The 16,698-nt window shown below is 44.1% G+C and overlaps 1 protein-coding gene across 6 annotated transcripts in view; it reads left to right on the top strand.

The window, feature by feature from the left end:
• ugl (ureidoglycolate lyase) overlaps nucleotides 1-16,698 on the top strand; it is a 57,979-nt gene that overhangs the window by 15,559 nt on the left and 25,722 nt on the right. For all 6 annotated transcript variants that reach the window (XM_070872149.1, XM_070872152.1, XM_070872147.1 and 3 more), the window contains exons 4-7: nucleotides 773-991; nucleotides 12,763-12,853; nucleotides 14,832-14,908; nucleotides 15,026-15,136. In XM_070872149.1, the coding sequence (XP_070728250.1) occupies nucleotides 773-991; nucleotides 12,763-12,853; nucleotides 14,832-14,908; nucleotides 15,026-15,136 (498 nt within the window). The remainder of the gene's footprint in view (nucleotides 1-772; nucleotides 992-12,762; nucleotides 12,854-14,831; nucleotides 14,909-15,025; nucleotides 15,137-16,698) is intronic.

The raw sequence follows: 16,698 nt of genomic DNA on the forward strand, positions 1-16,698 counted from the left end.
GAATTGGCACTCTTATTTCTCCAAACACACAGTCCTTAATTTGCATGCACCAATGCAGCACCGGTTCTGCAAGTTTAGCAGTGAAAAGCTGAACTCACTGGTTTCAGCAGGTGATTTATTCAGCAGTGCTGCTAAAAGCACTCCCTCACACACAGAAATATCAAAAAAAATTAAATTACAAGCCTTTGCAGGGGTCCAAGAAACAAATCTTCACTTTTTCTGCAGTATTTTAAAAAATGGCCGAGTGCCAATGTTTGTGTGAGTCTGCGCGTGCGCGCACGCTCCAACGTGCACGTGCAGGGTTGCCGGCATCACGAAGGCTAATTTAAATTGTACCCGCCCCCTGCTACTTAGAAAATCGACGCGAGTGTTAGGCTCCGCCCCCTGCTGCGAAGAGCGCGCCGCGCCAAGCAGACATCGAGCTCCAAGGAGCTCGAGAATATCGGACTTTTTTTTAGGCGCAGTTTTCGGTGCGAAAAACAGGCGCCCAGCTCAGAGGTGCGCCGTTTTCGCCGCGGCACGAAACTTGGGGCCACAATTTCTATCTGAAATTGTCATCATGTCCTCCGCCCTGGACAGATATCTCCACTCCTCTCTTCCCCCTCTCCTTGATGTTACAGTGATCTGGAGCACTCTAATATATTGGAGGTGCAAACATGCATCCTACCACTCTATGGTTCAATATGCAGAAACATGAACAAGCCACATCACCCTGCAATCAATCAAATGGCCTGAATTAATTTATGTTAACTGAGCACATTGCATCTTTCAGATTTTACAGCTGAGAATGGTTACAAAGCTGGACCTAGATCGTCATGGAGGACTTCCTGACTTTTTGCCCCATACCTCACACATCCGAGAGGATCAGTCCTGGAAAGTTCAGCCAGTGCCTCGGAGGTTACAGAACAGGCACGTAGATCTTGGGGATGTGTCTCCAGCCAACACTGAACATTTCATCAGGGCCTTGTCTTCTACAGCACAGGGCATTCAGGTAAGATCTCCTCTTGTTAGTTGTGTTATCATAAAGGATGAGGAAGCAGCAAGTAGGGTTGGTGCACATCATATTTCCAAGATCGCGGATGCCTGATCTTGGGTGAGTTATCATAGAATCATATCAGAGAATGAAGCTTAAAAGGATCAATTGTACTTCACAGTGCAATTTTTATTGTCCAAAATATGAAAACAGCTGTGGAGAATTCTACTGGCCAGAGTATCCCAGTCTCCTGAATCAAGGAAAAAGAACGCTGGTACCAACAGAAGGCATGAAATAGGGAATGAGTTAAGCAAATATATATATTTTAAAATCTGCTAAACTAAGAAAAAATGCTTTTGATTTTAGTTATTTAATAGAAAGAAACAGATTCAGGAAATCATAGCATGGTTACAGCAGGGAAAGAGGCCATTCAGCCCGTCGAGCTCATGCCGACTCTCTGCAAGAGCACCTTAGCTTGTCCCACTCCCCTGCCCTTTCCCTGTAGACCTGCAAAAAAAATTATTTCATGTACTTATCCAACTTCCTTTTGAAAGCCGTGATTGAGTCTGCCTCCACCACCCTTTCAGGCAGTGCATTCTAGATTCCAACCACTCGCTGTGTAAAAAAGTTTTTTCTTATGTCACCTTTGGTTCTTTTGCCAGTCACCTTAAATCTGTGTCCTCTGGTTCTTGAATCTTCCACCAATGGAAACAGTTTTTCTCGATCTACTCTGTCCAGACCCCTCATGATTTTGAACACCTCTACCAAATCTCCTCTCAACCTTTTCTGCTCTAAGGAGAACAACCCCAGCTTCTCCAGTCTATCCACATAACTGAAGTCCCTGGAATCATTCTTGTTATGTATTGAATACAGAGTCTGATCAGATACTGTGAGCTCAAAGTAAGGTGTGACCGTAGTCCTTTATTACAGGTCTCCAGCCTGTGAGGCCTCCTTATGTACAGGTGCTCCCAAGGGATTATGGAATCCCTTGGGACTCCAGGGGATGAGTCATCTGGTGGTTAAACAAGGTATTTACAGGTTTACATATATAACAACACTTCCCCCCCCCCCCCCAAGTCAATAGTGTAACTATTTACAATGTGAGTCGATCTGGGTCCTTCCTTTCCCTGGTTGATCGTCTCGGTGCAAATGCTGGTTTTGGTGAGTCGTTTGTTGGGCCCTCACTGGGCTGCTGTACAGCTGGCCTTGCTGAGCTACCTGGTGTGGTGAGTCCTGCTGGGCTGCTGCCGGTGATGGGTTCTGCTTTGTGGTCAACTGCATAGTCGGTTGCCACTGGTGTGTGTGTGTTGGAGATCACTAATGAAGGTGTCCCTGCCCTTTTTTGGTACCACTACTTGATTACCCATAGAAGGCAGTCTGCTTGTATAGACATTTCATCTTTGCGCCGCTGGTACAGCTTTATTTCTTCCTGCATTTCTAACGGGACTCTAGACCACCTCGCGTGGAGCGCACAGTTTTTTTACTAAGGACAGTAAGGGGTCCTGGCTCATCCAGGTTCTAATCTGTCGGACGGTAACAGGTGATTGCTCACTCTCGAATGCTTCCATTACCACAACTAAATCTGTGGGTTGTGCCATCTCCATCCCTGTGGTGGGCAATAGTAGTCTACTGAGAGCATCGGCACAGTTTTCTGTGCCTGGCCTGTGGCGGATGGCATAGTTGTATGTGGACAATGTGAGCGCCCATCTCTGGATGCGGGCTGATGCATTCGTATTTATCTCCTTATTTTCAGAAAAGAGGGATACCAGCGGCTTATGGCCGGTTTCCAATTCAAATTTGAGCCCAACCAGATATTGATGCATTTTCTTTATCCTATAAACACATGCTAACGCTTCTTTTTCGATCATGCTGTCGGCCCTCTCAGCCTTAGATAGACTTCTGGATGCATAAGCAACTGGTTGCAATTTCCCAGATTCATTTGCTTGTTGCAATACACACCCGACGCCATACGACGACGCATCACATGCTAGTACCAAACGCTTACATGGGTCACACAACACAAGCAATTTGTTTGAGCATAACAGTTTTCTAGCTTTTACAAAGACATTTTCTTGGCTTTTACCCCATACCCATTCATCTCCTTTACGCAGTAAAGAGTGCGGTGGTTCTAACAGTGTGCTAAGACCTGGTAAGAAGTTACCAAAGTAGTTCAGGAGTCCTAGAAACGATAGCAGCTCCGTCACGTTCTGTGGTCTCGGTGCGTTCTCGATTGCCTCTGTCTTCGAATCGGTGGGCCTGATGCCGTCCGCCACGATTCTTCTTCCCAGAAACTCTACTTCAGGCCCCAGGAAAATGCACTTTGTGCGTTCTAACCTGAGCCCCACACGATTAATCTGACTAAGAACCTCCTCCAGATTTTGCAGATGTTCGACGGTGTCCCAACCTGTAACCAAGATGTTGCCCTGGAAGACCACAGTGCGCGGGACCGACTTCAGTAAGCTTTCCATGTTCTTCTGGGATATCGCCAAGGCTGATCAAATCCCAAACAGGCATCTGTTGTAAATGAAGAGACCTTTGTGCGTGTTGATGCAGGTGAGGCCCTTTGATAATTCCTCCAGCTCCTGTGCCATGTAGGCCGAGGTCAAATCCAGCTTCGTGAACGTTTTTCCTCCCGCCAGCATCGCAAATAGGTCGTCTGTCTTTGGTATCGGGTATTGATCCTGCAGGGAGAAACGATTGATAGTTACTTTGTAATCACCACAGAGTCTGACAGTGCCGTCTTCCTTGAGGACTGGAACAATCGGACTGGCCCAGTCGTTGAATTCGATCGGCGAAATAATACCCTCTTGTTGCAGCCGGTCCAGCTCTCCACCTTCTCTGTCATCATGTACGGTACCGCTCTCACCTTGTGATGGATGGGTCGCGCCCCCGGAATCAGATGGATCTGCACTTTTGCTCCTTGGAACTTCCCAATGCCTGGTTCGAACAACAAGGGGAACTTTTTTAAGACCTGGGCACATGAAGTATGGTCGACGGACGAGAGCGCTGGGACGTCGTTCCAGTTCCAACATATCTTCCCCAGCCAGCTCCTGCCGAGCAGCATGGGGCCATCGCCCGGTACCACCCAGAGTTGTAACTTGTGCACCGCTCCATCGTAGGAGACCTTTACAGTAGCACTGCAGATTACGGGGATCACTTCCTTTGTGTATGTTCTCAGTTTAGTACGAATGGGAATCAGGACTGGCCTTGAGGCTTTGCTGCACCACAATTTATCGAAAGTCTTTTTTGCTCATTATGGACTGGCTCGCGCCCGTGACCAGCTCCATTGACACCGGGAGTCCATTTAATTCAACCTTCAGCATTATCGGGGAACACTTTGTGGTAAATGTGTGTACCCCATTATACCTGTGCCTCCTCGGTCTGAGGCTCTGGTTCATCATGATTCACCGTGGATCTGTCCTCCTCTGCAACATAGTGGTTTGCAGGATTAGCAGGGTTTGCAGCGCGCCAGCACACTCGTTGGAGGTGTCCCATTGTTCCACAGCCCTTGCAAATGTATCCTTTGAAGCGGCATGAATGGAAATGATGATCACCCCTGCGGCGCCAACAAGATGTTAATGGCCTTGCATTCATCACCCTTGATGGTGGACTCTTGAGACATCTGCGGATGTGCAGCTGCAGGCATGTAAGGCCTGCCCTGTACGTTGCGATTCGAAAACAACGTTACTTTGTTCACAGTACTTGCAGCAGCACTCGTGTGCTGAGATATTTGTTTGGTATTGTCACTGGTGGCGATGAATGCCTGGGCTATCGCTATGGCTTTACTCAAGGTTGGGGTCTCTACAGTCAAAAGTTTGCAAAGTATTACTTCATGGCCAATGCCAAGTACAAAGAAGTCCCTGAGCATGTGCTCCAAGTGTCCTTCAAATTCGCAATGTCCTGCAAGGCATCTTAGCTCGGCGACGTAGCTCGCCACTTCCTGGCCTTCAGACCTCTTGTACATGTAGAACTGGTACCTCGCCATCAGAACGCTTTCCTTCGGGTTTAGATGCTCCCAGACGAGTGTACACAAATCATCATACAACTTCTCTGTGGGTTTCGCTGGAGCAAGCAGATTTTTCATGAGGCAGATTTTTCATGAGGACCTCAAAAGTAGTAATCTCGGGATTGCTACCAGTGCCATGTGCTAGTCAGAGTAGGAATTGCAGGATAGCGCAGATGAATACGTGGCTTCAGCAGTGGTGCAGCAGGGAGGGATTCAAATTCTTGGGGCATTGGAACCGGTTCTGGGGGAGGTGGGACCAGTACAAACCGGACGGTCTGCACCTGGGCAGGACCGGAACCAATGTCCTAGGGGGAGTGTTTGCTAGTGCTGTTGGGGAGGAGTTAAACTAATATTGCAGGGGGATGGGAACCTATGCAGGGAGACAGAGGGAGACAAAAATGAGGCAAAATCAAAAGACAGAAAGGAGATGAAGAAAAGTGGAGGGCAGAGAAACCCAAGGCAAAGAACAAAAAGGGCCACTGTACAGCAAAATTCTAAAAGGACAAAGGGTGTTAAAAAAACAAGCCTGAAGGCTTTGTGTCTTAATGCAAGGAGTATCCGTAATAAGGTGGATGAATTAACTGTGCAAATAGATGTTAACAAATATGATGTGATTGGGATTACGGAGACGTGGCTCCAGGATGATCAGGGCTGGGAACTCAACATCCGGGGTATTCAACATTCAGGAAGGATAGAATAAAAGGAAAAGGAGGTGGGGTAGCATTGCTGGTTAAAGAGGAGATTAATGCAATAGTTAGGAAGGACATTAGCTTGGATGATGTGGAATCTATAAGGGTAGAGCTGCAGAACACCAAAGGGCAAAAAAGTTAGTGGGAGTTGTGTACAGACCTCCAAACAGTAGTAGTGATGTTGGGGAGGGCATCAAACAGGAAATTAGGGGTGCATGCAATAAAGGTGCAACAGTTATAATGGGTGACTTTAATATGCACATAGATTGGGCTAACCAAACTGGAAGCAATACGGTAGAGGAGGATTTCCTGGAGTGCATAAGGGATGGTTTTCTAGACCAATATGTCGAGGAACCAACTAGAGGGGAGGCCATCTTAGACTGGGTGTTGTGTAATGAGAGAGGATTAATTAGCAATCTCGTTGTGCGAAGGCCCTTGGGGAAGAGTGACCATAATATGGTGGAATTCTACATTAGGATGGAGAATGAAACAGTTAATTCAGAGACCATGGTCCAGAACTTAAAGAAGGGTAACTTTGAAGGTATGAGGCGTGAATTGGCTAGGATTGATTGGCGAATGATACTTAAGGGGTTGACTGTGGATGGGCAATGGCAGACATTTAGAGACCGCAACAATTGTACATTCCTGTTTGGCGTAAAAATAAAAAAGCGAAGGTGGCTCAACCGTGGCTATCAAGGGAAATCAGTGATAGTATTAAAGCCAAGGAAGTGGCATACAAATTGGCCAGAAATAGCAGCGAACCTGGGGACTGGGGGAAATTTAGAACTCAGCATAGGAGGACAAAGGGTTTGATTAGGGTAGGGAAAATGGAGTACGAGAAGAAGCTTGCAGGGAACATTGAGACGGATTGCAAAAGTTTCTATAGATATGTAAAGAGAAAAAGGTTAGTAAAGACAAACGTAGGTCCCGTGCAGTCAGAATCAGGGGAAGTCATAACAGGGAACAAAGAAGTGGCTGACCAATTGAACATGTACTTTGGTTCGGTATTCACTAAGGAGGACACTAACAACCTTCCGGATATAAGAGAGGTCAGAGGGTCTAGTAAGGAGGAGGAACTGAGGGAAATCCTTATTAGTCGGGAAATTGTGTTGGGGAAATTGATGGGATTGATGGTCGATAAATCCCCAGGGCCTGATGGACGGTATCCCAGAGTACTTAAGGAAGTGGCCTTGGAAATAGCAGATGCATTGCCAGTCATTTTCCAACATTCCATTGACTCTGGATCAGTTCCTATCGAGTGGAGGGTAGCCAATGTAACCCCACTTTTTAAAAAAGGAGGGAGAGAGAAAACAGGGAATTATAGACCGGTCAGCCTGACATCGGTAGTGGGTAAGATGATGGAATCAATTATTAAGGATGTCATAGCAGCTCATTTGGAAAGAGGTGACATGATAGGTCCAAGTCAGCATGGATTTGTGAAAGGGAAATCATGCTTGACAAATCTTCTGGAATTTTTTGAGGATGTTTCCAGTAGAGTGGACAAGGGAGAACCAGTTGATGTGGTATATTTGGACTTTCAGAAGGCTTTCGACAAGGTCCCACACAAGAGATTAATGTGCAAAGTTAAAGCACATGGGATTGGAGGTAGTGTGCTGACATGGATTGAGAACTGGTTGTCAGACAGGAAGCAAAGATTAGGAGTAAATGGGTACTTTTCAGAATGGCAGGCGGTGACTAGTGGGGTACCGCAAGGTTCTGTGCTGGGGCCCCAGCTGTTTATACACTGTACATTAATGATTTAGACGAGGGGATTAAATGTAGTATCTCCAAATTTGCGGATGACACTAAGTTAGGTGGCAGTGTGAGCTGCGAGGAGGATGCTATGAGGCTGCAGAGCGACTTGGATAGGTTAGTTGAGTGGGCAAATGCATGGCAAATGAAGTATAATGTGGATAAATGTGAGGTTATCCACTTTGGTGGTAAAAACAGAGAGACAGACTATTATCTGAATGGTAACAGATTAGGAAAAGGGGAGGTGCAACGAGACCTGGGTGTTCTGGTACAACAGTCATTGAAGGTTGGCATGCAGGTACAGCAGGCGGTTAAGAAAGCAAATGGCATGTTGGCCTTCATAGCGAGGGGATTGGAGTACAGGGGCAGGGAGGTGTTGCTACAGTTGTACAGGGCCTTGGTGAGGCCACACCTGGAGTATTGTGTACAGTTTTGGTCTCCTAACTTGAGAAAGGACATTCTTGCTATTGAGGGAGTGCAGCGAAGATTCACCAGACTGATTCCCGGGATGGCGGGATTGACCTATCAAGAAAGACTGTATCAACTGGGCTTGTATTCACTGGTGTTCAGAAGAATGAGAGGGGATCTCATAGAAACGTTTAAAATTCTGATGGGTTTAGACAGGTTAGATGCAGGAAGAATGTTCCCAATGTTGGGGAAGTCCAGAACCAGGGGTCACAGTCTAAGGATAAGGGGTAAGCCATTTAGGACCGAGATGAGGAGGAACTTCTTCACCCAGAGTGTGGTGAACCTGTGGAATTCTCTACCACAGAAAGTTGTTGAGGCCAATTCACTAAATATATTCAAAAAGGAGTTAGATGAAATACTTACTACTAGGGGGATCAAGGGGTATGGCGAGAAAGCAGGAATGGGGTACTGAAGTTGCATGTTCAGCCATGAACTCATTGAATGGCGGTGCAGGCTAGAAGGGCCGAATGGCCTACTCCTGCACCTATTTTCTATGTTTCTATGTTTCTATGTCTATTGGTGCCCCGCAAACGGTGAGGAGGATCACCCTTCGTTTGGCAGCGTTCACTGCTTCTTCCAGCTCGTTGGCCATGAAATATTGGTCGAGTCACTCCACGAAGGTTTCCCAATCATTTCCCTCCGAAAATTTCTCCAGGATGCCCACTGTTCTTTGCATTGTTGCGGTGAGGTTCGTCATCTGTATCTCGTTGTCAATTGTTATGTATTGAATAAAGAGTCTGATCAGATACTGTGAGCTCAAAGTGACCGTAGTCCTTTATTACAGGTCTCCAGAGTGCTGCTCCAGCCTGTGAGCCTCCTTCTGTATAGGTGCTCCCAAGGGATTGTTGGATCCCTTGGGACTCCAGGGGATGAGCCCTCTGGTGGTTAACCAAGGTATTTACAGGTTTACATATATAACAATTCTCATAAATCTTTTCTGCACTCTCTCCAAGGCCTTCACATACTTCCTAAAGTCCGCTGCCCAGAATTGGACACAATACCCCAGTTAAGTTGAACCAGTACTTTATACAGGTTCATCATAATTTCCACGCTTTTGTACTCTATACCTCTATTTATGAAGCCCAGGATACCGTAAGCTTTCTTAACCGCTTTCTCAACCTGCCCTGCCACCTTCAATGATTTGTGCACATATACCCCTAGGTCTCTCTGTTCATGCACCTCTTTAGGATTGTACCCTTTAGTTTGTATTTCCCCTCCTCATTCTTTCTACCAAAATGTATCACTTCGCACTTTTCTGTGTTAAATTTAATCTGCCACGTATCCACCCATTCCACCAGCCTGTCTATGTCCTCTTATCCCTCTCGTCCTCACTGTTCACTATACTTCCAAGTTTTGTGTCATCTGCAAATTTTGAAATTGTGTCCTGTACACCCTCATCCAAATCATTAATATATATCAAGAAAAGCAGTGGTCCTAGAACCGACCCCTGGGGAACACCACTGTGTAACTTCCTCCTGTCTGAAAAACAACTGTTCACCACTACTCTCCGTTTCCTGTTACTTAGCCAATTTCTTACCATTTTGCCACTGTCCCTTTTATTCCATGGGCTTCAACTTTGCTGGCAAGCCTATTATCTGGTAGTTTGTTGAACGCCTTTTGGAAATTCATGTACACCATGTCAACCTCATTGCCCTCATCAACCCTCTCTGTTACCTCATCAAAAAGTTCGATCAAGTTGATTAAACACGATTTGCCTTTAACAAATCCATGCTGGCTTTCCTTAATTAATCCACACTTGTCCAAGTGACTGTTAATTTTGTCCCTGATTATAGTTTCTAAAAGCTTCCCCACTACTGAGGTTAAACTGACTGGCCTATAGTTGCGTGGTTTATCTTTACACCCTTTGTTGAACAAGAAAATGTAACCTACCTTTGTAGTAACTTATGAAGATGTTCCCAATTGACCTACTCTTGCTTATATGAACATAGAAACAGGAGTAGGCCATTCAGCCCCTCGAGCCTGTTCCGTCATTCAATGAGATCATGGCTGATCTGTGACCGAACTCCATATACCCACCTTTGGCCCATATCCCTTAACCTTTGGTTAATAAAAAGCTATCAATCTCAGATTTAAAATTAACAATTAATCTAGCATCAATTGCCATTTCTGGAAGAGAGTTGCAAACTTCTGTCGCCCTTTGTGTGTAGAAGTGTTTCCTAATTTCACTCCTGAAAAGTCTGTCTTTACTTTTTAGACTGTGCCCACTAGCCCTGGACTCCCCAACCAGTAGAAATAGTTTCTCGCTATCTACCATATCTGTTTCCCTTAATATCTTGAAAACTTTGATCAGATCACCCCTTAACTTTCTAAATTCTAGGGAATACAATCCTAATTTGTGCAATCTCTCCTCGTAACTTAACCCTTAAAGTCCGGGTATCATTCTGGTAAACCTACGCTATACTTCCTCCAAGGTCAGTATGACCTTCCTAAGGTGTGGTGCCCAGAACTGCTCACAATGCTCCAGGTGTGGTCTAACCAGGGCTTTAAATAGCTGCAGCATAACTTCTACCCCCTTGTCCTCTAGATATAAAGGCCAACATTCCATTAACCATTTTGATTATTTTCTGTACCTGAATGATAGCACTTGTGAATTACAGCAATCCCTCAATCTAGCTTGATTCCCTTTGTGAATCCTTCAATACAATATTCTGGTGAAGGATAAGTTATAATAGTGGACTTCAAGTGACCCAGTTCCCAGTTTGTCGAATACCTTCCAATCAGGAAGTGGTCAGTTCACGTCCCAATACTTAAACTCAACATAAATGGAGATGACAGCGGATTTGAAGGCAAGAGATTAGTACCTGAGCAGAGGGAACCGTTAACAATATCAACCAAAATGGGTGCCAGGAAGGGAAGTTGGGTGGTCAGCAGTTTCACAGGAATAGAACAACTAGTTAGACACAACATGGGAGTAGAAATTGTATATCAATCTTCCCCTGCTGTGACATTATGATGTTTGGCACCAGTGACATCACGAATGGAGGCAGTGTATCATCGGCAGCCTTCTCCATTCATGAAATCACATAAGGAACAGTTTCATATAACCAGCAATTTTCCTCAGAAAGGAAAATGTCAGAAGGGCTTCCTTTATCGACATAGGGAAGTGCCTGATACCTTCCCCATGATTTTCAAGCAGGATAATGGGAAACTGAGAGGCTTTGGTAAGTGTAGAAATATCTTTTATTATTATAATGTTTAAGTCTACGGAGCTATTGTCTAGACTGTAATTCTGGCGTATCAGTCTTTACAGTAGAGGACACTAACAATATTTCAACAGTGGATAGTCAAGGGGCTATAGGGGGCGGGGGAGGAACTTAACACAATCACAATCACTAAGGAGGCGGTACTCAGTAAATAATGGGACTAAAGGCATATAAATCCCCTGGACCTGATGGCTTGCATCCTAGGGTCTTAAGAGAAGAAGCGGCAGGGATAGTGGATGCATTGGTTGTAATTTACTAAAATTCCCTGGATTCTGGGGAGGTGCAGCAGATTGGAAAACTGCAAATCTAATGCCCCTACTTAAAAACGGAGGCAGACAAAAAGCAGGAAACTATAGATAAACGTTCACAGGGTTGGGGGTAATATATTAGCATGGATAGAGGATTGGCTAACGAACAGAAAACAGAGAGTAGGGATAAATGGTTCATTCTCTGGTTGGCAATCAGTAACAAGTGGGGTGCCGCAGGGACCAGTACTGGGACCCCAACTATTTACAATCTATATTAACGACTTGGAGGAAGGGACCGAGTGTAACATAGCCAAGTTTGCTGACGATACAAAGATGGGAGTGAGGAGGTTGACTTGTGAGGAGGACACAAAAAATCTGCAAAAGGACATAGACAGGATAAGTGAGTGGGCAAAAATTTGGCAGATGTATAATGTTGGAAAGTGTGAGTTCATGCACTTTGGCAGAAAAAATCGAAGAGCAAGTTATTTAAATGGAGAAAGATTGCAAAGTGCTGCAGTATAGCGGGACCTGGGGGTATTTGTGTATGCAACACAAAAGGTTGGTATGCAGATACAGCAAGTGATCAGGAAGGTCAATAGAATCTTGGCCTTTATTGCAAAGGGGATGGAGTATAAAAGCAGGGAAATGTTGCTACTGTTGTACAGGGTATTGGTAAGGCCACACCCGGAATACTAGGTGCAGTTTTGGTTTCCATATTTACGAAAAGATATACTTGCTTTGGAGGCAGTTCAGAGAAGGTTCACAAGGTTGATTCCGGAGATGAGGGGGTTTACTTATGAGGAAAGGTTGAGTAGATTAGGCCTGTACTCATTGGAATTCAGAAGAATGAGAGGTGATTTTATCGAAGTGTATAAGATTATGAGGGGGCTTGATAGGGTGTATGCAGAGAGGATGTTTCCACTGATAGGGGAGACTAGAACTAGAGGGCATAATCTTAGAATAAGGGGCCGCCCATTTAAAACTGAGATGAGAAATTTCTTCTCTCAGAGGATTGTGGATCTGTAGAATTCATTGCCTCAGAGAGCTGTGGAAGCTGGGACATTGAAAAATTTAAGATAGAAATATACAGTTTGTTAAACGATAAGGGAATAAGGGGTTATGGAGAACGGGCAGGGATGTGGACTTGAGTCCATGATCGGATCAGCCATGATCGTATTAAATGGCGGAGCAGGCTCGAGGGGCCGTATGGCCTACTCATGCTCCTATTTCTTATGTTTTTATGTTCTGTTGTTTCTATGTGAGTTTGTAAATCTGCATGGTGCATGTACACAAAATGTTAGTGTTAATATTTGAGCAAAATGGCCTATGTAAAGGAGGCTCTCTTTTCTACGCTCCAAGAAAAATATCTAAATGATTGATGTATTTTGTTTTATGTTTACAGACAGATTTTGATGATGGTCACTGTCCAACCTACTTTAATCAAATCCGAGGACTTTCCAATGTTTACAAGGCAGTTCATAATCAATTTCCAGGTTAGAATTCTGCTACTATTTTGTGTGCTTTGGACTGTTTTCTCTTCCGATGGCCTGACAACAACTTTACTGAAGAAACTGCATCCTTTTGGACCTGAAATCTTCATGTTTTCATTTTCTGACTGTTTTGGATGTGTGAACCTGGGGATTTAAATTACCCCAGTTATGAAGTGCTATTAGATTAAGTGGAGTTTGTGCTACATATCCACGCTCATTTTAAATAGATAAACCAACTGGAGACTCAACAAGCTGAAACAACTAGGCAAATTTATTACAAATTACAAGAGAACTGTGATTTATAAGATACAGTTCGCAAAGCTCTCTCCGTCCCTCATCCAGCAGTGAGAATAGTACCTTGGAAAAGAACAAAGCCCTTGGTGAATGATACAGCCCAGACTGCATGTCCCTTGGTAATAAAATGTAATCTTGATCTCTATTGCTTATTTAAGGAGTTTTGCATGGAATACATACATCATATTTTGTGGAGCTCTTTTTTTCTGATTATCTTTCAGAATTGTCACATAAGGCCTACTTTTATCCACTTACTTTATTTGAAGAAGGAAAGCAAAGATTTTGCCAAACAAAAGTACAATGGAATAATACTTTGTAGCGTTAGTCCATGGACATTTTCCATTAGCCTAATGTTACATAATTTACCATTGTTTACCATTGTGTAACATAATCCAATGTTACACAATGGTAAAATTCATGGAAAAAGTTCATGATTATGAACTGATAGCTGAATAAATGGGACCAATTTTTACATTCCTATTAATACCTGGAAAACACAGGATTTGACATTTTAAGGCTAGTTTCCCAAGAACAAAGACAGTAACCCCTTTGAAATAAACAGACAACTTTTTAACCCTTGTTTAGAAGACTATAGCTGGTATTTTCTTCAATTTAGAATCCCAAAATGTGAGTCTCCCTGAGTTTTTATCTGCTGTTTGCATTACTGTACTTGTGCCTAGTATTTATATTGCCATGAGGAGCTACAGTATTTTATTGAAGTCCAGTCTGTTACTGAACAAGAGCTTCATTCATCTGGCCATTTTGATTGGTTGTCACTGACGGCATTTTTCTTTTATGTTATTTTTTTCAGTGCAGATTTATTGTCTCCAACAGGATTATTTCTTAATTAACTTTGTTAAGATCACTTTAGGTAGACATAATGAGGAGACAGTTGAAATTCACATTGGCCCTAGCCTATTAAAATACCAGGCAGACTACTGTGTTCCAAGTATTAACGGGCAATTTTGACCAGGGGGGGGGGCGGGCGGGTATCGAGAGTGCAGGGGCTGAACCGGAACCCCAGGAGCACGAGGTCCAGGATATTAATACTCCCATACCTCAGTAACATATTCTGACACTGATTCCCGCCTGTAGCCGGTAGGTATGACGTCATTGTTGGCAGACAGCCCGGAAACCCATGGACATGGTCTCCGGCAAGGTAAGAAAGTGTTTGGGGGGAATGTGAATCGTGGAGTACACAGGAGTACCTGGGCCTCTGTGGCCAGGCCCCCAGCTTTAGCCGGTGGTCCTGAGACTGTGCAGGCCCAAGACTGTGCTGGCCCCTATTCAGCCCGCAGTTAAAATAGCTTACACATCCTGATGACGTCATCAGAATGGGATTTTATGGTTTAAATTAGGCCTCTGCTCCTCTGGGATGGACGGCTTTCCCGTGCCTGAAATCAGGCAACCTAAAATGGTGGGGGTGGAAACATGGCACGACCCCTTCCCCACCAGCATACTCACAGCCCAGGGTTAATATCGGCCCTTAACAGTCTGTTGGCTAAGACTTTTTTTTTAGTCATGTGAGTTTTACCACATCAATCATGTCCTTTGGCAAAATATGTAGGATTCAATGCCCTTCTCGTGAGAAAATCTTGACAATATTTCTGAGTGTACACTCCACAAAGACAGGACTTGGCAATACCTGTAGTAACATGTTTATAATACTGTTGAATTATATATCTAGATATACCACCTATTTCAAAGGTCCCCATTCTTATGCTGAGACCTAGAGCATGGAACATGGTTGAACACAACATGCTGGTATGTTGTTCTTCGGTTTGTTGTTTGGAAAGTAATTTTCTTAAGGTAATATTTTTTGTTGTTGGTTGTGGCTGTTCTGAAATTCCAAATGAAATGAGCATTGATTACAATCGACAGGTTAATGGCAAGGAGGTCCCAGGCCCTCTGTTTGACTTTGGATTACTGATGTACCACAATGGGCGAATTTTGTTTGAAAATGAATGTGGTCCTTTCTTTTATCTATCAAAGGTACACTGAAAGTTTTGCTGTTAACATTAATTCTTGTATCACAGTCTTTCTTATGATTGTTTTGCTTGATACCTCTTTCCCCTCCTCAATAGAAGCAGTAAGTATTATCTCACCACCAAGCTATTTACAGAACAATACTTATAATGCAATGTCATTACTTTTTTTGTCAAAGAAATGTTGGGCATTGGGGGGATTATTTACCCAAACCTTCAACATTCTGCATTTGTACTTTGCCAAAAAACAATGACTAAACGGGAGTGTTTTTTGAATTTATTAGATATTAGCTGATGCCATGGGAGTTACAGGATAGCGAGCAAGAGAGAAGTCAATTGTAGTGCACCACTGCCAATGTGGCTGAGCTCAGGTATCCGCACAGATAAAAGATTGAACCTAGGACCTTGCTAATTTGTATGGCTCAGTGTCACGTTGAGTGGTGAATTTACACACTGACACATCTGGGGAGCCCACAAGCTTTTTAAAGGAAACTCTGAGGGGTATTTGTCATATATGACCATCAGTATTAATATTAACTTCAAATTTTTATTGTTGGATGGAAACATCACAAATGCTCTTAGACCTACAGATTGGGGATGAGTCTATTTAAAAAAAAAAGTCTTGCGCCATTACAGCCCAGTCTCTCTTGGGTTATATGTGCTTTTAAGATACATAGTGACGTTAAATCGAGGCTCTGACTAGTCTCTCAAATGGATGTAGAAGATCTCATGACACTATTCAAAGAACAGGGAGCTCTCTCACTATTCTGGTCAATATTTATCCCTCAACCAACATCACAAAAACAGATTATCTGGTTATTGCTGTTTGTGGGGCCTTGTTGTATGCAAATTGCCTGCCACATTTCTCAACATTAGAGCAGTGACTATACTTCAAAAATTCTTCTTTCGCTGTGAAAGTGCTTTGGGACTTCCTGAAATCATGAAAGGCACTATATAAATGCAAATTCTTTCTTTCTTTCTTTACACCTCATCAATGGAACTGACAGACAGAGCCAGATTTTGCTGAAAAAAATGGCCAGAATTTCCCCCCCAAAAAACAGGTGGGTTTGGAGCATGGGGCAGTTAAATTGTTAAAAATGGGATTCCCGACCTGATCTTGTCTCCAACCTGCCCATCTCCACTTCTGATGCGGGCGGGCGACCAACCCACTCCCAGGGGGCGGTACCTTAATTTAAATATTGTAATGAGGCTGGCAGCCTCTTTTTTCACCATTTTGAATTTAACTGCCTGTGAACGGATCTCACACAATTTGTGAAACCCGGCAGTTAAACTGAGGTGGGATCTGCTGGATCCCGGAGATAAGTGGTTTTATACCCACCTCCTAGATTCAGAGACCCTATCTAACCCACCCCCTGTGATCAGAGACCCCACCACGCAGCCTCTGATCACCTTCCTAGGCCTCCCCTCCCTCCACTTTTCTGCTGGAAAATTCCTGCGCTTAGCGCCCATTCCCATTCCCGAGAAGAAGTGGAGCTCCCGACATTGTGCTCCACTTCCTCTCGGGACGGTAACCCCAATTTCGCAGCCAGGCCGGGATGTCCACGCTGC

The sequence above is a fragment of the Pristiophorus japonicus genome, chromosome 2 (assembly GCF_044704955.1).
Source record: "Pristiophorus japonicus isolate sPriJap1 chromosome 2, sPriJap1.hap1, whole genome shotgun sequence".
In the NCBI taxonomy this organism is placed as follows: Eukaryota; Metazoa; Chordata; class Chondrichthyes; family Pristiophoridae; genus Pristiophorus; species Pristiophorus japonicus.